A 17,683-nucleotide genomic window follows, 5' to 3' on the forward strand; every position below is an offset into this window, starting at 1 on the left:
GGGTCCTCCGCGTTCTAGTCTGATACTCTACCCACTGCGCCACGGCCTGGTAGGGCTCATCTGTCATTCTTGAGTCAGTAAACCCTATTACTCTCGGGTTCCTCTGGTCACAGCAAGCCCAGCTTGTTACACACATTCCTTCAATCCCTTCCTTGCAGCTGATCCTAGCCATCCTGGCTTTAGTTGGTTTTCTCTTTTTGATTGGCTCACTGCCTCCAATTCCATACAATGCTGCTCATTACTATTTTTTTTTAATTTTCCATGACTGGTGGTGGTGGTGGGGGGTAACATCAACTTGTTTCACTTAGTTGTGCACTCACTGGTTGCTTCTCATGTGCCCTGACCAGGAATTGAACCCGTGACCTCAGTGCACTTGTTGACACTTTGTTCACTGAGCCTCTGGGCCAGGGCCTCCATGACCATTTTAACAACTAGAACCATTTGTATATTTTGTTTCCCAAAGTCCAAAGCATTTGAAGTCTTCAGGAGACAGCCCCAGCTCAAGTCTGTGCCCCCCACACACTGCAATACACTTGATACAAAGCACCTTCGTTTTCCTCCTCCCGCCCTCTGCACTTGCTCTTACTCCTCTGCCTCCATCAATGCTTCTCAAATATGGTGGGTTACTGTTTAAATGTTTCCAATCTACTGTAGACCAATTCCTCTGAAAACAATATACACAAATTAGGAAAACAGTCCCCTGGCTTAACTGTCACGGCAATGACAGTGTCTTGTCACGGACAGGTTAACTCTAAGTCCACACTGAACACAGGTTTAGGTAAACTCTGCCCTTTCCCTGCTGGTGAGCCAGCACCCACCCACCTGCACGGCCCAGTCATCAGTACTGCCGCCTCCATTCCTCCTACCCCCTCTATCCACCACCTTTCCTTCATATCCTCCATAACTTATCGTGTTACACTTTCCTGTTAAATGCAAAAAACAGCAAGTTATCTCTGCATCCTGAGCCTTGTGCTTGTCAGATGGTAGAAACTAAGACATAAATAACCAGCGACTGTGCCAGCATACCTCTGTGGCTACATGCAGACGCACAGAAGCTGCAGCAAACGTAACTAGACCTTTAATGACTCTGGTGCGGTTCAGGACCCAGAGGGCGCTGACCGGGCACAGCCGCGGTCAGTAGGCCGTCTGGGACTGCTGCTGGCGGTAGCCGCCCCGGCGCATGTAGCCTTCGTTCTTGCGGTAGCCGTCCTTCTGGTCTGTAGGAGAGACGGGTGGGGAGGGGGTGAGCGCCAGGGAGAGGCAGGAAGCGAGCCAGGGCGGGGAGAGCGGCGGGGACAGCACCACCCACCTCGGAAGTAGCCGCCATAGGTGCCCTGCTTGTGGTCAAACACGCGCTCATTGTTTTCCACCAGGCTGCCCAGCTTCTCCGCCAGCTGCAGAGCCAGGTTCTGCTGGGCAGTAGGCTCCGTGCGGTGCATCACCACTGTCTGTGTCGGCTGGTCCAAGGAGGCCTGACGGAAGTGAGCCACAGGAAGGGACGTGACACAGATCAGACCCTCCACTTCCAACTCCCCATGTCTCCACCTGCCCTTCACCGCCCCCAGCCCTCACCATCAACTCCTCGTTAATGATCATCTTGCTAATGATGGAGTGCACAGTGGGCAGGTCCAGCTCAAACATGTCCGACAGTGTCTCCATGCTGGGGAGGAAGAACACAGGGAGCAGCTGGGACCCTCAGCCGCAGAGCTGGGCCCTCAGCTTCCTCGGGGCTCGTCCTACCTGATGGAGTCATAGACACTGCTGTAGGTGAACAGGTAGGTCCGCAGTGACTCCTCCTGGATCTTCCTATGGGAAAAAGAGATCTTCAGGGGAGGAGCCCCACCAGTCTTCTTCCCCACCCACCAGTCTTTCTCTGCTCACCTAACCAGCATGGTCCGCACTTTGTCAGCCTCAGGGAACAGGTCCCACACCTTGCCGTTCATCTTCTCGTTGATGATAAAACTGTGGCAGGTCTTCCAGTCGCCCATCTTCATGGCCTTGGAGGCAGCAACCACGTGTTCCCTCATTGACTCAGGGGGGCCTGGAAGGTTGGGAGTGAGGCAGGGCCCAGGAAAGCTTAGGACCCGGGTTCTGGCCCCCACAAGTCCTGTTCAAGGAGCAACACAGGCCAGGAGAGCAAACAGCCAGCCTGGAGAATCTGCCATCTCTCTGCTAAACAGCCATGTAACTGTACAAGTCCCTTAATCCTCTGAGTAGTGAGTTTTTATCACGCTCACTGACCCCTGAGAGTGAGTTTTCCCCCCCAAAACAATTTAGTTCCAGTTCCAGTTTTATTAACTTAAATCATGTTTGATAACCAATTTACGGAAACAAGATGAACACACATTTGCCTTTTATTAATGTTGCCTTACACATTTTTAAAGACGTACACGTATGATCGATCGTACTCTGGATGGTCAGGAGGCATGAGGACGTAATTGAATGTTTGTACTACTCAAAAGGTTAATATCAGAATGATATTAATTAGATTTAGAAGAAATCAGTCCATGATGTGCTTTGGGGAACTAATGAGCCTCTTGAAAATGGTGACAAATTGCTGTGTGTATCCTTATGTACATTTTCTAGCGAAAGGGTCCAGAGTTTTCAAGTCTTTATAAGGATCCTTTATTTTTTATTTTTTATTTTTTACAGAGACAGAGAGAGAGGGATAGATAGGGACAGACAGGAACGAAGAGAGATGAGAAGTATCAATCATCAGTTTTTTGTTGCGACACCTTAGTTGTTCATTGATTGCTTTCTCATATGTGCCTTGACCGTGGGCCTTCAGCAGACTGAGTAACCTCTTGCTCAAGCCAGCAACCTTGGGTTCAAGCTTTGCTCATACCAGATGAGCCCGCGCTCAAGCTGGCGACCTTGGGGTCTCAAACCTGGGTCCTCTGCATCCCAGTCTGATGCTCTATCCACTGCGCCACCACCTGGTCAGGCTTATAAGGATCCTTGACCTAAAAAAACCTGACATCTCAATTGGGATGGTAGTTACCCAACTTTCTTCCTTCTTGTACCGCCGCCTTCATGCTTTTGCCACACCTATATTATCACTACTATCAGCTTATTTTTCTTTAAGGTGACTCACTCCTTTTCCTTAAAAATGTTAGCCTCACTTTATCGCTGATAAACCACAGGTTTGATGTGCTGATTGATAAACCACAGGTTTGATGTGCTGATCATGGACTTGGGCCCCAAATACAGCCATGAGTAACAAGCCAGGAAGACAGACATGGTAAACAAGAGCAGCTGGAATGCAAGGTAGACAACAGAGTATAAAAGCTCAAGGCTGGAAATGGATGGCAGATGTAGGGGCCATGAACATGGCAGACCCTAGGTCAGGGATAGTGAGCCCAAGTGCACACACGGTTCAGACCCAAGCAGAAATGTAGGAATAGGGCCAAGTATAAGGAGAGGCACACAACCCTGTACGTTAGCTTCTACTGTATCACTTTTGAAAAAGGCAAGATTATCGGTTCAAAGAGTATTCCCCTGCAAACCAAACAGCAGTGCAGAGCTGCACAGGAACTGGCTCTCGGCTCCCTGCAGGTAGCACTACAGAACGGTGGGGACTGTGGTGAACCAGAGCCCTAACAGATGCTGCGAGTAGAGACTTTCACTGGACATTTCCAATTAGAACAAAGTTACCACTACATAAGCCAAACAAGATTTGCCTACAGCGCACCTGCACTTAAACACAAGCACACATACAACCACACCAGCAGTGGAGAAAGCTAAGGGGAAGTGGATGTGAACAGTAAGCCTGGCTTACTTGCCAAGTCTTTCCATGCACCAGCCACAGGGAGGGCAAAATTCAAACTCCTTTCCCATGAAAGCACACCTCACTCAACCCCATGGACTGATTGATCAGATCTTTCAGAATGATCAAAGGGACCAACATTAGATTCTGGAATGCCAAGGGTCTAGGTTGGCTGGCTGAAAAATAACGTCCATACAGAGTTGAAAACTAGGAAAAAAAGGCTTGAGAGGTACATATAAGCTATGTTACTGTTGGGTAAGTCAATTAATTTCTGTGTCTGTTTCTCCATCAAGAAAAAGGAGGTGGCCCTGGCTGGTTGGCTCAGCGGTAGAGCGTCAGCCTGGCGTGCGGGGGACCCGGGTTCGATTCCTGGCCAGGGCACATAGGAGAAGCGCCCATTTGCTTCTCCACCCCCCCCTTCCTCTCTGTCTCTCTCTTCCCCTCCCGCAGCCAAGGTTCCATTGGAGCAAAGATGGCCTGGGCGCTGGGGATGGCTCCTTGGCCTCTGCCCCAGGCGCTAGAGTGGCTCTGGTCATGGCAGAGCGACACCCCAGAGGGGCAGAGCATCGCCCCCAGGTGGGCAGAGCGTCGCCCCTGGTGGGGCGTGCCGGGTGGATCCCGGTGGGGCGCATGCGGGAGTCTCTCTGACTGTCTCTCCCGGTTTCCAGCTTCAGAAAAATACAAAAAAAAAAGAAAAAAAAGAAAAAGGAGGTAATAATAGTATCTACATTACAGGCTTATTACTAATAAAGAGTAAATAAACTATAATTTATAAAATTCGTAAAGTAGTGCCACTCAGAAAAAAAGTACTATGTAAATTTATGGTATATTAGTAATAAAGACCATTGGAAGCAGGTATGACTACGGAGACTGAACCCGATTCTGTAGGCAATAAAGAACTTCTAGCCTGACCTGTGGTGGCACAGTGGATAGAGCGCTGACCTGGAACACTGAGGTCGCCGGTTCAAGATCCTGGACTTGCCCGATCAAGGCACATACAAGAAGGTGATGCTTCCAGTTCCTTCCTCCCCCTCATCCTTTCTCTCTCTCTCTCTCTCTCTCTCTCTCTTCTCTCTAAATCAATACAAAAAATCTTAGAAATAAAATAAAGGACTTCTAAAGGAGTTGCAGGTGTTTGACATAACTTCCTTCGTTAGAAAGACACTGCTGACAAGTAGACAGAAATGGAGAAAAACAGGAAGCAGGGCGCTGAATCTGCAGGCTAGGACAGTGTGCCTTATGGTAAGAGACTAGAAACTACTAAGCAAAAAGGATGCCTTTAACACCTTTTTTTTTTTTTTTTGTATTTTTCTGAAGTTGGAAACGGGGAGGCAGTCAGACAGACTCCCGCATGCGCCCGACCGGGATCCACCCGGCATGCCCACCAGGGGGCGATGCTCTGCCCATCAGGGGCGTCGCTCTGCCGCAACCAGAGCCATTCTAGCGCCTGAGGCAGAGGCCATGGAGCCATCCTCAGTGCCCGGGTCAACTTTGCTCCAATGGAGCCTCACCTGCGGGATGAGAAGAGAGAGACACAGAGGAAGGAGAGGGGGAGGGGTGGAGAGGCAGATGGGCGCCTCTCCTGTGTGCCCTGGCTGGGAATCGAACCTAGGACTCCCACACACCAGGCTGATGCTCTACCACTGAGCCAACCGGCCAGGGCCCAAAGAGGATGCCTTTAGATTCTCCATGAAGATGTCATTAAGTCAAGTAGAACCATCCTGTGGGAAAATTATTCCCTGTAGCTTCTCTTAGCTCTCTGATTAAAGGAATCGGGGAATAGACAAGTGAAGTGTGCTCCACTGGGAGCCTGACACTCACCCAGCAAGGGCTGCCGCTCGCCCACCCGCAGCTGGTGATGGAACTGCTTGCTGATCATGCGCCGGCGGGCGTCGCTCTCGTGGGCGGCCATGTAGGGGATCTCCAGCAGCATGGCCGACACCAGGTACACGCACTCCAGCAGCTCCAGGTTGATGTGCAGGTGGAAAGGCACTTGCCGGCGCCGCTCCACCTTCTCCTGCTCCTGGTTGCGCTCCTGGAGGCTGCGCAACAGCAGCCCCTGGCCCAGCAGCTCCTTGGCCCGGCCGCTGGACTGGATGTCCAGCAAGGCGTTGTGAGCGTCCTTGGTCAGGCCTTGGCGGAAGGCACAGATGCCCAGCTGCACCATGGTGCGGTTGTACAGGATCTGGAAGCGAAGGACAATGTGCTCAGAGGTGACAGCCAGAGGTCAAGCCGTTCATTCGTTCAACAGATATTCAAATACTCAACAAATGGTACAATGATGTGCTGAGCACCAGGGCACAGGCTGGGACAGAGGACAAAATGGACAAGTCCCTGCTCCTCCACGAGCTTACATTCTAGGGGTGGGGTGTGCAAGAGAAAATAACCACAATGCAGGTGGTGACGCGCGCAAAGGGAAAATAACCAGAGCAGAGGAGGGAATAAGGCAGTCTGAATGGTGGCGGCGGCGGTGGGAACTCACGATTTTATGTAGGATAACGAGGGAAGGCCTCATTTTGATGGAAATATTTATGTAAAGACCTAATAGAAAAAAAGGGAGATAGTCATGCAGATAGCTGGGAGGAAAGCACTGTAGGGGGGAAGAAAAAGCAAGGACCCCACAAAAAGAACTGTGCCAGGTGCTTTTGAGGACCAGGCGATATGAAATGGCCAGGGCTGGTAACCGAGGAGACCAAACCAGAGGCGGGCAAGCACACCACCATTTCAGCCACATTAAAGATTTTGAGATGGAAACCATGGGAAGGTTTTGAACAAATAAGTGACATAATCTGACTTAATTTAACCTGGTTACTCTGGCTACTGTATTAAGAACAGCCTGAAGGGACACAAGGGCAGAAGCAGAGAGAGACCAAGATGATGGTGGCTTAGACCGGAGGGCAGCACGGAAAGTGGTAGGTGTCAGAGATGGACTTGGGACAGAAGTGGCCAGGGGAGCAGATACAGTGTGTGAAAGAAAAACAAGAGTCAAGGATGACTCCGAGGTTTCTGGCGTAGGCAGCCAAAAAGATGGGACTTGTCACTAATGAAGACAGAAAAGACAGACAATACAGATTTTTTTAAGGGAGGGACAACTAAATATTGTAACAAAAATATAGAGGTAAATATCAATCATAACGCAGATGCAAAGAACCTTAAAAAAATTAGCAAACAGAATCCAGAAATCTCTAAGAGATATTATAAACAAATAGAATATTTTCAGGAATGAAAAGCAGATATAAAAATCTAAAATCATGATTATTCACCACATGAACAAAGGCAAAACTAACTGTGTATCGTTTCTTTTTTACAATGAGAGAAGGAGGGCAGAGACACTCCCGCACGTGCCCTGGGATCCACCTGGCAAGCCCACTAGGGGGTGATGCCCTGCCCTTCTTCTAAGTGCCGAGGCAGAGGCCATGGAGCCATCCTTAGCACCTGGGGCCAACTTGCTCCAACAGTCATGGCCGCAGGAAGGAGAGAAAGAGAGAGTGAGAGAGTGAGAGAGAGAGAGAGAGGGAGAAGAAAGAGGGGGAGGGGTGGAGAAGCAGATGGTTACTTCTCCTGCGTGCCCTGACCAGAAATTTGGACCCAGGACTTTCACACACAAGGCCGACACTCTACCACTGAGCCAACCAGCCAGGGCCAACTTGACAACTTCTTAAGGGTTCTTTTCATCTTTTTAAACGAGATGATCTCCTAATGTATGTATAATATATGTTAGTTAAACCCAAATCTCTATCTCAGAGGACTCTAATGCTGTTGGAACAGTACAATGAAATGTTAACATGCAGGAGAATCAAAGAATGCTGGCAATTGGGAAGGACCAAGTGTCTACTTACATCTGAATTAGCCACACAAGTGGCTAATTTGGGTGAGCCATTTTGCCCCAGTGGAGTACAGGGACCTGGCTGGGTCTTCCCTTTGCCACCCAAGCTAGAGTGCCTCCGTCTCATCCTACCTGCACTGGAGGGTCTGCGTGCTGAATGTTGTCTTGCAGGTGGCTCATAAGCATGAGGTCTCGGGCCTGGTACCAGCGGGAGTGCAGGGCATGATGGTAGATGTGGCAGAGGATGGCGCAGGTGCGGATCCGGTCGGTGCGGTCTTTGGCATAGATGTACTTGCAAAGTCTCTCCATCAGCAGGGCTGAATCCTCGCCCTCATTTTCTGCCTGATCTTGGTCAGACTGGGGAGGCAGGAGGTTTGGTGAGGGGGAGGAGGAGATACAAGCCAAGAAAACAGCTCTAAATGGCTTAGGGCCTTGGGCATTAGCAACCAAAGAGGAGCCCCCCCTCCCCGCCTCTCCCAGTCCTCCAGCTTCCTTCCCTTCCAGCTCCACCTCAGGGAGTCCCCAGGGAATGGGGAAAGGTTTGCCAATGGACATGTCGGACAGACCTGGACACAGCCCTCCCGTGACACTTGGCCAGCACTCACCTTTGAGGAGCCCTCAGGGAGGGTGAGCTGCCGCTGATGGGCCTTGTAGTCAAACTTGTAGTAGGTGTGGAGAATGCGCCTCAGGTAGACACGACAGATCTCGTCGGTGGTGCCCTTCTCCTCCAGGTAGCGCTGCACGCGCTCGATGATGGCACACACCTGCGCCTCATCCTTGAGGTGCTCCACATACTCTGGTAGGGAGAGCAGCCACTCTCAGCTCAGCCAGACACCCGGTCACCTGTCCCCAACCAATCCAGTTACCTCCGTAGGTTTAGGGCCCCCATCAGAAAAGTGCCCTGAAAACACCATCCTGTCCTGGTACCCCTCCTGTGAGGCGTCTCTTCTATTGACCACCCTCCTTCCTATCTCGTCCACAGGCTCCAACCTGAACTTCCACCTCACTTTGTATCATCTACAGCAGGGGTCCCCAAAGTTTTTACACAGGGGGCCAGTTCACTGTCCCTCAGACTGTTGGAGGGCCGGACTATAAAAAAAACTACGAACAAATCCCTATGCACACTGCACATATCTTATTTTAAAGTGAAAAAACAAAACGGGAACAATACAATATTTAAAATAAAAAACAAGTAAATTTAAATCAACAAACTGACCAGTATTTCAATGGGAACTATGCTCCTCTCACTGACCACCGATGAAAGAGGTGCCCCCTCCGGAAATGCGTCGGGGGCCAGATAAATGACCTCAGGGGGCTGCAGTTTGGGGACCCCTGATCTACAGTTACCTCGCTGACTGGTTGAACTGCCTCTCCCCAGCACCAGATGTTGACTCTATGAGCACGAAGGCCTCTAGCTGCCTTTTTTACCACTACACCCTTGATTCGGTGGGCACACGCCGGCACTTACATTTTACTGAGGAAATGTCCTGTATTTTCCCCACCCCAATGCCCCTGATCCAAGCTAAACAAGCCAACAGACAGAGGCCATATGCCAAGGATTCTCAAATTGTAGTTCCCAGACCACCTAGAAACATGTTAGAAATGGTAATTCTGGCCTGACCTGTGGTGGCGCAGTGGATAAAGCATCAACCTGGAAACGCTGAGGTTACTGGTTCAAAACCCTGGGCTTGCCTGGTCAAGACACATATGGGAGCTGATGCTTCCTACTCCTCCCCCCTTCTCTCACTCTCTCTCCCCTCTCTATAATGAATAATAATAAAAAAAAAAAAAAAAAGAAAGAAATGGTAATTCTGGGGCCTGACCCAGACCCATGGAATCAGAACCTACGGGAGTGGGACCCAGCACCCTCGGCCGTCCAGAGTCCTCCAGAGCGAGTGCCGTGGTAAAGGGGGACCACCAGCTCCCCAAACTCTAGGAGAACCTTTAGTTTGATTCCTTTTCCTCTCACCGACGCCCAGGCTTGCTGAGGCTCACCTTGGGAGTGAGGATCGGTATTCTGCATTATTTTGGTAAATTCTTCATCCATTCGTTCCACCAGAGTCAGGATACAGCCACGGACACGAAGTGGCTAAAAAGGGGTAAATAAATCAGCCCATACCTCAGCCCCAAACTTCAATCCTCATTTCCACGGAGCTTTCCCAAAGCAGGAAACAGAACACACCCCTCTCTGATTAGCCTGCGAACTCCTCTTTACCTGGTCAGCATTTTGCAGGTTCTCACTCTCTTCCAGAATGTTCTCTCCAACGAAGATATTGGGGTTTGCAAACAGGATGTCCATCAGCTCATTGATGCAGTCCAGGCACTTCTGCCACATCTCCGGCTGCCCAGAGATCAGACAGCAGTCAGAGGTGACAGGCAGAGTAAGCAGAGGCACCCGAGAGCCCCTCACCGGGGATCCCCAGGGCCTTCCAATACTAAGACTGTTCCCACGCCCCTGAGTTTTAAGACACTAGGCACCTGGCGCTGACCCACCAGCTCAGCCCTGGGATGCTCCTCTTTGTTGCCCTCACCTTCATGTACGTGGCCAGGTTGGGGTTGTAGTCGTAGAGTGAGGCGACGATATTAAACTTGATCTTGATGGCGACACCCTCCCCAAGGTTGTTTTCAGCAGCAATCTGAACCAGCAGCTGCAGCAGCTCAATCTGGGCTGCACTGCAGGGCACAGAGCAGGGCGAGGTATCAGAGACAAGAAAGTCCTATCCTGTCACACAGCATGCTTCCTCGGGACAAGTAGGCAGGCAGTCCCGTTCCCAACCCCTATCCTCACCACCTGTGCACTTGCTTCTCCTTTATATATACATTTCCAACAGCAGGGGCATCGAGGCTAAGAATCTATCATTCTCTTTAGTCACTGAATGACTAAGGAAGGTGAGTGTTATTCCTGCTTTCTAGGTGGAGAAACAGTCCCAGCAAGTGACTGGCTTAAGGTCAAAGGGTGAGCAGACAGCAGAAAACGGAGCGGTGTGCTTCAGTTATACCCTTACTCCTACTGAGCCACACACATCTTCCCCAAACAGCACCACCTGTCCGTCAACCCCCACCCTGTTTTAGAGAAAAGAGCTTTCACCCCATAATCCCCCAACCCAGACCCACGAATCTCACCGATCAGTCCCCTTCTTGCCCCGTGCCTGCAGGATCTCATTCAGTTTCTTGATGACAACAGCATGGGTGATCTCAGTTCCCTTGGCAAACATCTTCGGTTTCTCCTAGGCAACACAAACTGTCATGTGCAAGCCCACGGGGACCTGTTCTTGCCTCAACTCCTCTCCCAACCCAATCAGACTGCCCTGTATGCTCTCCCAGACTGTTCCCAGTTCATTTCCGCGCTGAGACCCTCACCTTCACGAGGGGCACGCCGCCTCGGACCCTCTCCCACTCGCCGCCTTCATTGTCTTCCTCCTCCTCATCCAGGCGCCTCGATTTCCGATCGTGCTTCTTCTTGGCTTTGTCCTCCCGTTTCTTCTCAGCGGCCCTCTTGTCCTCCTCTGTGGCCGGGGCCCTGCAGGGAGACACAGCAAAGATGAGACCAGTCCCTCCGCTAGCTCCGACGCCTCTTCCTCCCATGCACTCCCTTTCCCTTTCCCTTCCTCCGCCGAGTCCCGCATCCAAGTTTACTCTAAGAATGACCTAGTTAGCCTCAACTACAACAAAGACAATTAAGTACTGACTCTGCCAGCCTACTAGCCAAGGTCTGTCACATTACACCCAGAGACACTCGTACGAAGGAACAACATGGCCTGGTCTAGTACGGCAGAGGTAGCCAGGCCTCTGCAGACACAGAAACAGCCTGTCATGCTGCTCCACAGGTGACCTCTGAGGTTTTCCAGGGAATCCAGCAAAAAATAGCTGTTCTCTGATACTAAATGCTCTGACCACACTGACCCGAAAACAGTAATTTATTTGCACTTTTACTGACTTGAAGCTGATTAGTTGGTGGCAGGTAAAAAGGCTTCCTGAGTTCTGTGTGTCATTCTAGCGCATCACTGAACCTGAGAAAGAGACTGTGGGAACCGTGAAGTTACGGCTGGTTGATCAGATGTAGAGGTGCCGAACTTGGGACTTGTAACTGGCGTCTGACGTGGGGCAGTCTTGTGGGACTGAGCCCTTAACTTGTGAGGTCTGTACTACCTCTGGGTAGTTGTGGCAGCACTGACTGAACTGTTGAATATGCCTACTTGGCGTCCAGAGAGCTGGAGAACGGGTTGGTATAAGAAAATACCCCACATACACAGCATTAGAAGTGTTTTGAGTAAAAAAAAAAAATCAGACTTGACCAGTATTCCCTGGAACACACAGTAAAAAAAGGCTTCTCAGCCAAATGCCTATGGCTAGACCCCCCTGGTCTCAAGGAACTCCTACTTTTAAAAGTAGAAAAGCAACCCAAAGGGCAGCTATAGTTCTGCCCATGAGAAGAGCAGTGTTCGCCAGAGTTGACATTGGACTCATGCCCAGTACACAGTGGCAGGTACCACTTTAACTTCAAAGGAGCAAACTGAGACCTGAGAAGGTAAAGTAACTTATCCAAAATGTATAGCTACTAAGAGACTGACGGCTGGCACCGGAATCCAAGTCAGAATCTTCTCCCATTCTGTGACTGTCCCAATACAATTCAGAAATGTTTGCTAAACACTAAGTTCTCTGGAATAGTGACAAGAGTAACAACCATCACTGAGAGCTCACCACATGTCAGTCCTGGGCTAAAGCCACTTCCCCACATCACCTTCATGTATTCTTGCCGCTATCCTGCGAGGCACGGTCAAGTATTACCCCCCTCCCTTTTTTAAGTGAGAGACAGACAGGAAGGGATGAGAAGCATCTATTGGTAGTGGCAGCACTTTAGTTGTTCACTGATTGCTTCTCACACGTGCCTTGACCAGGGAGCTCCAGCCAAGCCAGTGACCACTTGCTCAAGTCAGATACCTTGCTTCAAGCCAGTGATCGTGTCGATGATCCCACACTCAAGCCAGTGACCCCACGCTCAAGCTGGTGAGCCCATGTTCAAGCCAGTGACCTTGGGTTTCAAACCTGGGTCCTCAGCGTCCCAGGCTGACACTCTATCCACTGTGCCACATCCTTGTCAGGTAAGTACCATTTCATTTTACTGATGAGGAAACTAGAGACATGAAAGGTTAAATAGCTTGTCCAGTATGGAACCATTAACTGGTGCCTAAGTGAGATTTACACTCAGTCCACATACAGAAAATAAGGTCATGGTTAAATATTTGGACTCAAGAGCCTTCAAATCCTATCCTCAGGAAACATTAGCTTTGTGAGCTTGGCCAGCTAATATACCTGACTGCGAGCTCCCTTTGTGTTGGCACCTACAACCTGAAAGGATTCCATGGAAGAAGCAACAACCTTCACGATGATTAAAGGTGTCCTCCTCTTCCCACTGTAGCGAGGCACCATAACTTCTCTTACTTTTTAAGGAATCTTGAGGCCAGCACGGTCTGTTTCCCTTCTTCCTCCTCTGAGTCTGAGTCAGAAGATGTTGAGCCTGTGTCCCACTCTTCATCCTCTTCTGAATCCTCTGAGTCCTCATCTTCATCCTTAGAGGGGAAAAAAGTATCAGCAGAAAGATGGTTAGAGAACTGACTAGTCACTCTACTCCTCTGAAAATGTTCAAGAATTTACAGAAGCAGAACAGGAGATTCACGGCATCAGGATTTCAAGAGGTGGACTGCACCACAAATACCAGAGAGAGTGGGGACTTGCCCAATTCACTCAGAGCTCTAATCCCAGAGGAAGACTATTCTCCAACCAGACTCTCCTAAACCCAGCCCTTCTTAACCCTAGGTTCTAAGTCTGTTCTTCTCTCCAGGGACCCAAGAATGGCCCACAGGAGGCAGGTCACCCCTCAGCGTAACCTGGGCTCTTACCTCTATCTTTTTGAGGAACTTGCGACTCTCCCCAGAAGGAGCTTCCGATTTCTTCTTCAGGAAAGCTGCAGCACTGACTCCGTCCTCATCCCCATCCGAAGAGGCTGGGGAAAAGAGCGAGGTTGAAGGACAACCAAGAAACCAGCCAAGGGAACCACGACCTTTAGACTTCCTAACCGCCTGCAGTAAGGGTGTCCTCTCTCACCTTCTGAATCCTCCTCATTCTTCTCAGCATCTTCATCTGCAGACTGTTCAGGGTTCTTAAAAAGGGAAATGAGAGAGTAACAAAGGATGCCTGCCAACCTACCTGCCTCTCCATCCACACCTTTGTCATGTTCCTTCTCCAGCCACACCTCCCACCTGCAAATGTTTTGTCTCCGTCACGAGGTCACTGTCTCCACAGTACAAAAAGTCTGCCTCTAGCACCCTCACCTGCTTATAATTTGTAATATGGGACTCAAAATCTCGGTTGTATTTTCGGATCTTCTGGCGTAGGGTGCTCAAGGCCTTGGCATTGTTCTTGTTCATTTTCTTCTTTCCTTCCTTATCTTCCCAAAGCTAAAGCAAAGAAGAGAGAAGAAAGGAAGAACAGGAATCTGAGACTCAATAGTATTTCCTAAACTTCAGGTTTCACCACCGTTTTGAGTCTTGTTATCTGGACACCTTCTATACTACTTATTAATTACACCTGTTATTTTTTAAAAGATCCTTTACTTATCACAACTAAAAGTACAAAACCCTGGGTATGCAACATAATTGAATGACAACATAACCTGGACATGTTTTCTTTGAATATATGTACCCTGATTTATTGATGTCACCCCATTAAAATTAATAAAAATTTATTTATATATAAAAAAAGTACAAAACCACAAATAAGAGGTGATATGAAAAAATAAATACAGTTAAAATTCTTGGCCCTCTCCTTGTTTATTCCCCTATTTCTTGTGTCCTGGGCAACACTGTATATAAGGCAAACCACCCAGAGGAGACGTGATCCTTGGAAGTATTAGAAGTAGGCCACAGGCCCACAATCCCACTGGGACCCCTTTACCCGCAGAAGTCACACCTCATTCAGGTAGTCCTCCAAATCAGCCAGGATGCGGATATAGAACCGGGGGACACCCTCCTTGTCCACAATGCTTTTAGCCTTTCCGTATGCTTTTCCCAGGAGCTCAAACTCTTCCAGGCACTTGGTGACATCCCGAATCTTCATGGCATTACGGATGGTCCGGATAAGGTTGGTCAACTCCTCAAACCTAAGTTGGGAGCCCAACAGCATATTGGACATACCCACCATCACCAACCATAAAACGTACCACTGGCCCAGGGTCTCCCCATGGCCTCACCTCTTGTCTTTGGCACTTCGAACCACCCTCTTGGTATCTTCTTCATCTTCACTCAGCAACAATGGCCTGAAGGAACAGAGACCATTAACTTCCCTTTCTAGTTGAGTCTTTCCTAGTGAACGCTATTTCTCTTCTCAGGGCAGGAAGAATTGAGTAACTCAGCCTCTGTCTGAGCCTTCCTCTTCATAGACTCACCAAAGACAACTCAATCTTTTAAGCCTACTTCAAAAAAGGCCTTCTGTCAAACGCTGCAGCACAAAGAGTCCATCCTTTCAAAAGTAAGCAAAGGTGTTTGTTTCCTATGTCACAAAACTAATATGTGAAGACAGTACTAAGAAGTACTGAAAGGTGAGAAAAGGGGTACTTTGGCTAGAATGCATGGGAAAGTGTTCAAGAAGGCAGCCCCTGAACCAGGAACTAGAAATCAATGTGTCCTACAGCGTGAAAAGTCAAGGACAAAGAAAAGTCTCACTGGGTTTAATGCTTGCGTCGCCAGTATTTTTCTTTAATAGTAACAAACCAGACCACAGACAACATTCAGCTATTAATATTTCTTCTTTCTAACTTATTAATTTCCCCAATTATTCTCTCTCTATGTCATTGTTGTGCAGGGGTCATGCTGGTGTTCTCTATATCATTCTAAAGTTAGTATATGTGCTGCTGAAGTGAGCACATCAACTATTGTATTTTCTATTTTATGGTAACTGGTGTTGGTTTTCCACCAGTGGCAGTGTATGAAGTCATATTCACGTAAGTACATATGTGTATAGGTATTTTTAAATAGTAGACAGGCATGTGGCAAAAAGGATGGTGGTGCCATCTGCAGACAGAAGTTTGAGAAACAACATTCCACTGTTTCAAAGAGTGAAAAGAATTTTAATTTGCAGAGCGGGGACGGGTGTTTAGGTGGAAGCAAACATCAGGAATAAAACAGATGTTTAAGAACCTGCTCCCAGCGCCAAGTGGCTCGGCTTCATAGCCACATCAAGGAGCGCCCAGATAACAAGCACGCATGTTGTGAGCCGGGTTTTTCGCTGGTAAGGACAATTAGGAGTTTTGGCGTCCGATGCCAAGCGGAGGAGGGGACTGTGGGGTTGTGCAAACGCTGTGAACAAGGAGGCCGCTGAGGAAACTGAGACAACAAACCCAGCTAATGGGAAACCGCTCAGACTCGATCCCTTTTACCCGGCGTGCGGACTCCCACAGTTCACAGCATCCTAAACGGGAAGGTTGGCCCTTCAACACTGTTCCGGTCCCTTAAACTCTCAGCGTCCTCAGAACCCGCCTGCGCCGCCTCCTTGCGAGCCTCACCGCTGCCCCGCCTCCATTTCCCCCGCTCCCTCGACACACGGCCTTACTATGCCCGCCGCACCCCGCACTCCCCGAGCGGTCACCACCACGCAGGCCCTCCAACTCACTGTTTGCCATAGTTGCCCCCGACAGGTTTGGTGACGAGCTCCTCCCCGGACAGGGACGACTCGGACTCGCTGTCCGAACCGGTGGTGAAAAATCGCGACATGGCGACGGCGTTGAGGGGCCGCGGCGGGCGCGACCAGATCTGCGGGAGAGCCGGAGTAAGCCGCCACAGAGGGGGCCCGAGCCGCCACTTCCCGAACGCCACCCACCACCTTCCCCCGACCCGACCCGTACCCGGGACCTCCCCGAAACACGCGGCCCGAGAAATACGTACCAGCTGAGCCTGCGAGTCACAAGGCGGAACAGCGGAAACGCGGACAGAAGTGAAGGCGGGATAACGTCACTTCCGGAGCGCCGCCAAACTATACTGGGCAACTACAACTCCCAGCGGCCCCCGCGCCACAGAAGAGGCGGTGACCGGTCTGATGGAACCTTAGACGCGAGGGCGAGCCGGGGAGGCGGGTGGGGCCAGAGGTAGTGTCCCTAAATTCCTTGCTCGAACCCTTCACCTGCGGAATCAGAATCTCAGGCCCAAGAGTTTACTTTTTTAAAGAGCGCACGTGATGCTACTGAGCTCCTACGTTTTGGAAGTAGGCTTACTGCAAACTTCACGGCGGACTGTGGATTCAGATTCACGGGTTAGCGTGTGAATTTAAACAAATTTCCTAACCTCTCTATGCTTCAGTCTACCCAAGCTGTAAAGACAATAATAGCACTGACTTCATACGGTGTTATGAGAATTAAATGACTTAGTATATATGAAGCATTTAGGACAGTGCCTTGTACAAAATAAGTACCTAGTAAATAACTAGCCAATAGTCCACAAATAGTTGTTTACGGAGCATTTATGAACAAGAAATGTCCTAGGGGCCCTGGCCGGTGGATTCAGCGGTAGAGCGTTGGCCAGGCGTGTGATTGTCCTGGGTTTGATTCCTGGCCAGGGCACACAGGAGAAGGACCCATCTGCTCCCCCCCCCCCCCCTCTTTCTCTCTCTCTCTTCCTTTCCTGCAGCCATGGCTAGATTGGTTTGATGGTATTGGCCCTGGATGCTGAGAATAGTTCTGTGGAGCCTCGGCCTCAGGTGCTAAAAGTAGCTATGTTGCCAGCATGGCCTAAAATAGGCAGAGCATTAGCCTATGACCGGAGTTGCAGGGTGGATTCCAGTTGGGGTGCATGCAGGAGTCTGTCTCTCCATCTCCCCTCTTCTCACTTGGAAAAGAAGCAGAAAAATTAAGTGTCCTAGGCACTGGACACAGTAGTGAACAAAACAGAAAAGGTCCTTAATTTCACAAGGAATTTAAATTATAGTGGACTTGCATCAATTAACAAGTAAGCAAAGATAATTTCAGATTGTAATAAGCACCATAAAGATATTAAAGTGACTGGTTAGATAGGAAGCTTCTTTTGGATAGAAAGGTAAGGGCA

At 49.6% G+C, this 17,683-nt stretch overlaps 1 protein-coding gene and 1 non-coding gene across 4 annotated transcripts; both read right to left on the bottom strand.

Moving 5' to 3' along the window:
* Positions 1–1,056: 1,056 nt before the first annotated feature.
* On the bottom strand, positions 1,057–16,593 carry LOC136403852 (eukaryotic translation initiation factor 3 subunit C). Of its 3 annotated transcripts, none has more exons than XM_066383154.1 (21): positions 16,532–16,593; positions 16,260–16,399; positions 14,842–14,907; positions 14,562–14,751; positions 13,925–14,050; positions 13,698–13,752; positions 13,493–13,596; positions 13,035–13,162; positions 10,953–11,112; positions 10,716–10,816; positions 10,124–10,265; positions 9,808–9,933; positions 9,588–9,681; positions 8,198–8,388; positions 7,725–7,949; positions 5,588–5,951; positions 1,882–2,041; positions 1,741–1,806; positions 1,573–1,660; positions 1,310–1,472; positions 1,057–1,217 (listed from the first exon to the last, which is right to left on the bottom strand). In XM_066383154.1, exons 2-21 carry the CDS (start codon positions 16,358–16,360, stop codon positions 1,135–1,137), a joined length of 2,733 nt encoding a protein of 910 aa, XP_066239251.1. In that variant the 5' UTR covers positions 16,361–16,399; positions 16,532–16,593; the 3' UTR covers positions 1,057–1,134. The 3 variants fall into 3 exon arrangements, with proteins under 3 accessions (XP_066239251.1, XP_066239249.1, XP_066239250.1); XM_066383152.1 differs by having other exon boundaries at positions 10,716–10,819; XM_066383153.1 differs by lacking the exon at positions 16,532–16,593 and adding an exon at positions 16,492–16,528 and having other exon boundaries at positions 10,716–10,819.
* LOC136404657 (U6 spliceosomal RNA) lies at positions 15,408–15,514 on the bottom strand. Its single transcript, XR_010751375.1, has one exon. It is a non-coding gene; the product is annotated as a U6 spliceosomal RNA (small nuclear RNA).
* Positions 16,594–17,683: the final 1,090 nt, after the last annotated feature.

Source organism: Saccopteryx leptura, chromosome 4 (assembly GCF_036850995.1).
Source record: "Saccopteryx leptura isolate mSacLep1 chromosome 4, mSacLep1_pri_phased_curated, whole genome shotgun sequence".
Taxonomy (NCBI): Eukaryota; Metazoa; Chordata; class Mammalia; order Chiroptera; family Emballonuridae; genus Saccopteryx; species Saccopteryx leptura.

Excerpts from the sequence above, each read along its gene's own strand:
- LOC136403852 (XM_066383152.1), bottom strand. The coding sequence starts at position 16,360 with ATGTCGCGATTTTTCACCACCGGTTCGGACAGCGAGTCCGAGTCGTCC. Across the intron at positions 9,934-10,123 it reads ACCTGGCCACGTACATGAAG|CCGGAGATGTGGCAGAAGTG; the intron begins GTGAGGGCAACA and ends ATCTCTGGGCAG. Across the intron at positions 1,218-1,309 it reads CTATGGCGGCTACTTCCGAG|ACCAGAAGGACGGCTACCGC; the intron begins GTGGGTGGTGCT and ends TCTCTCCTACAG.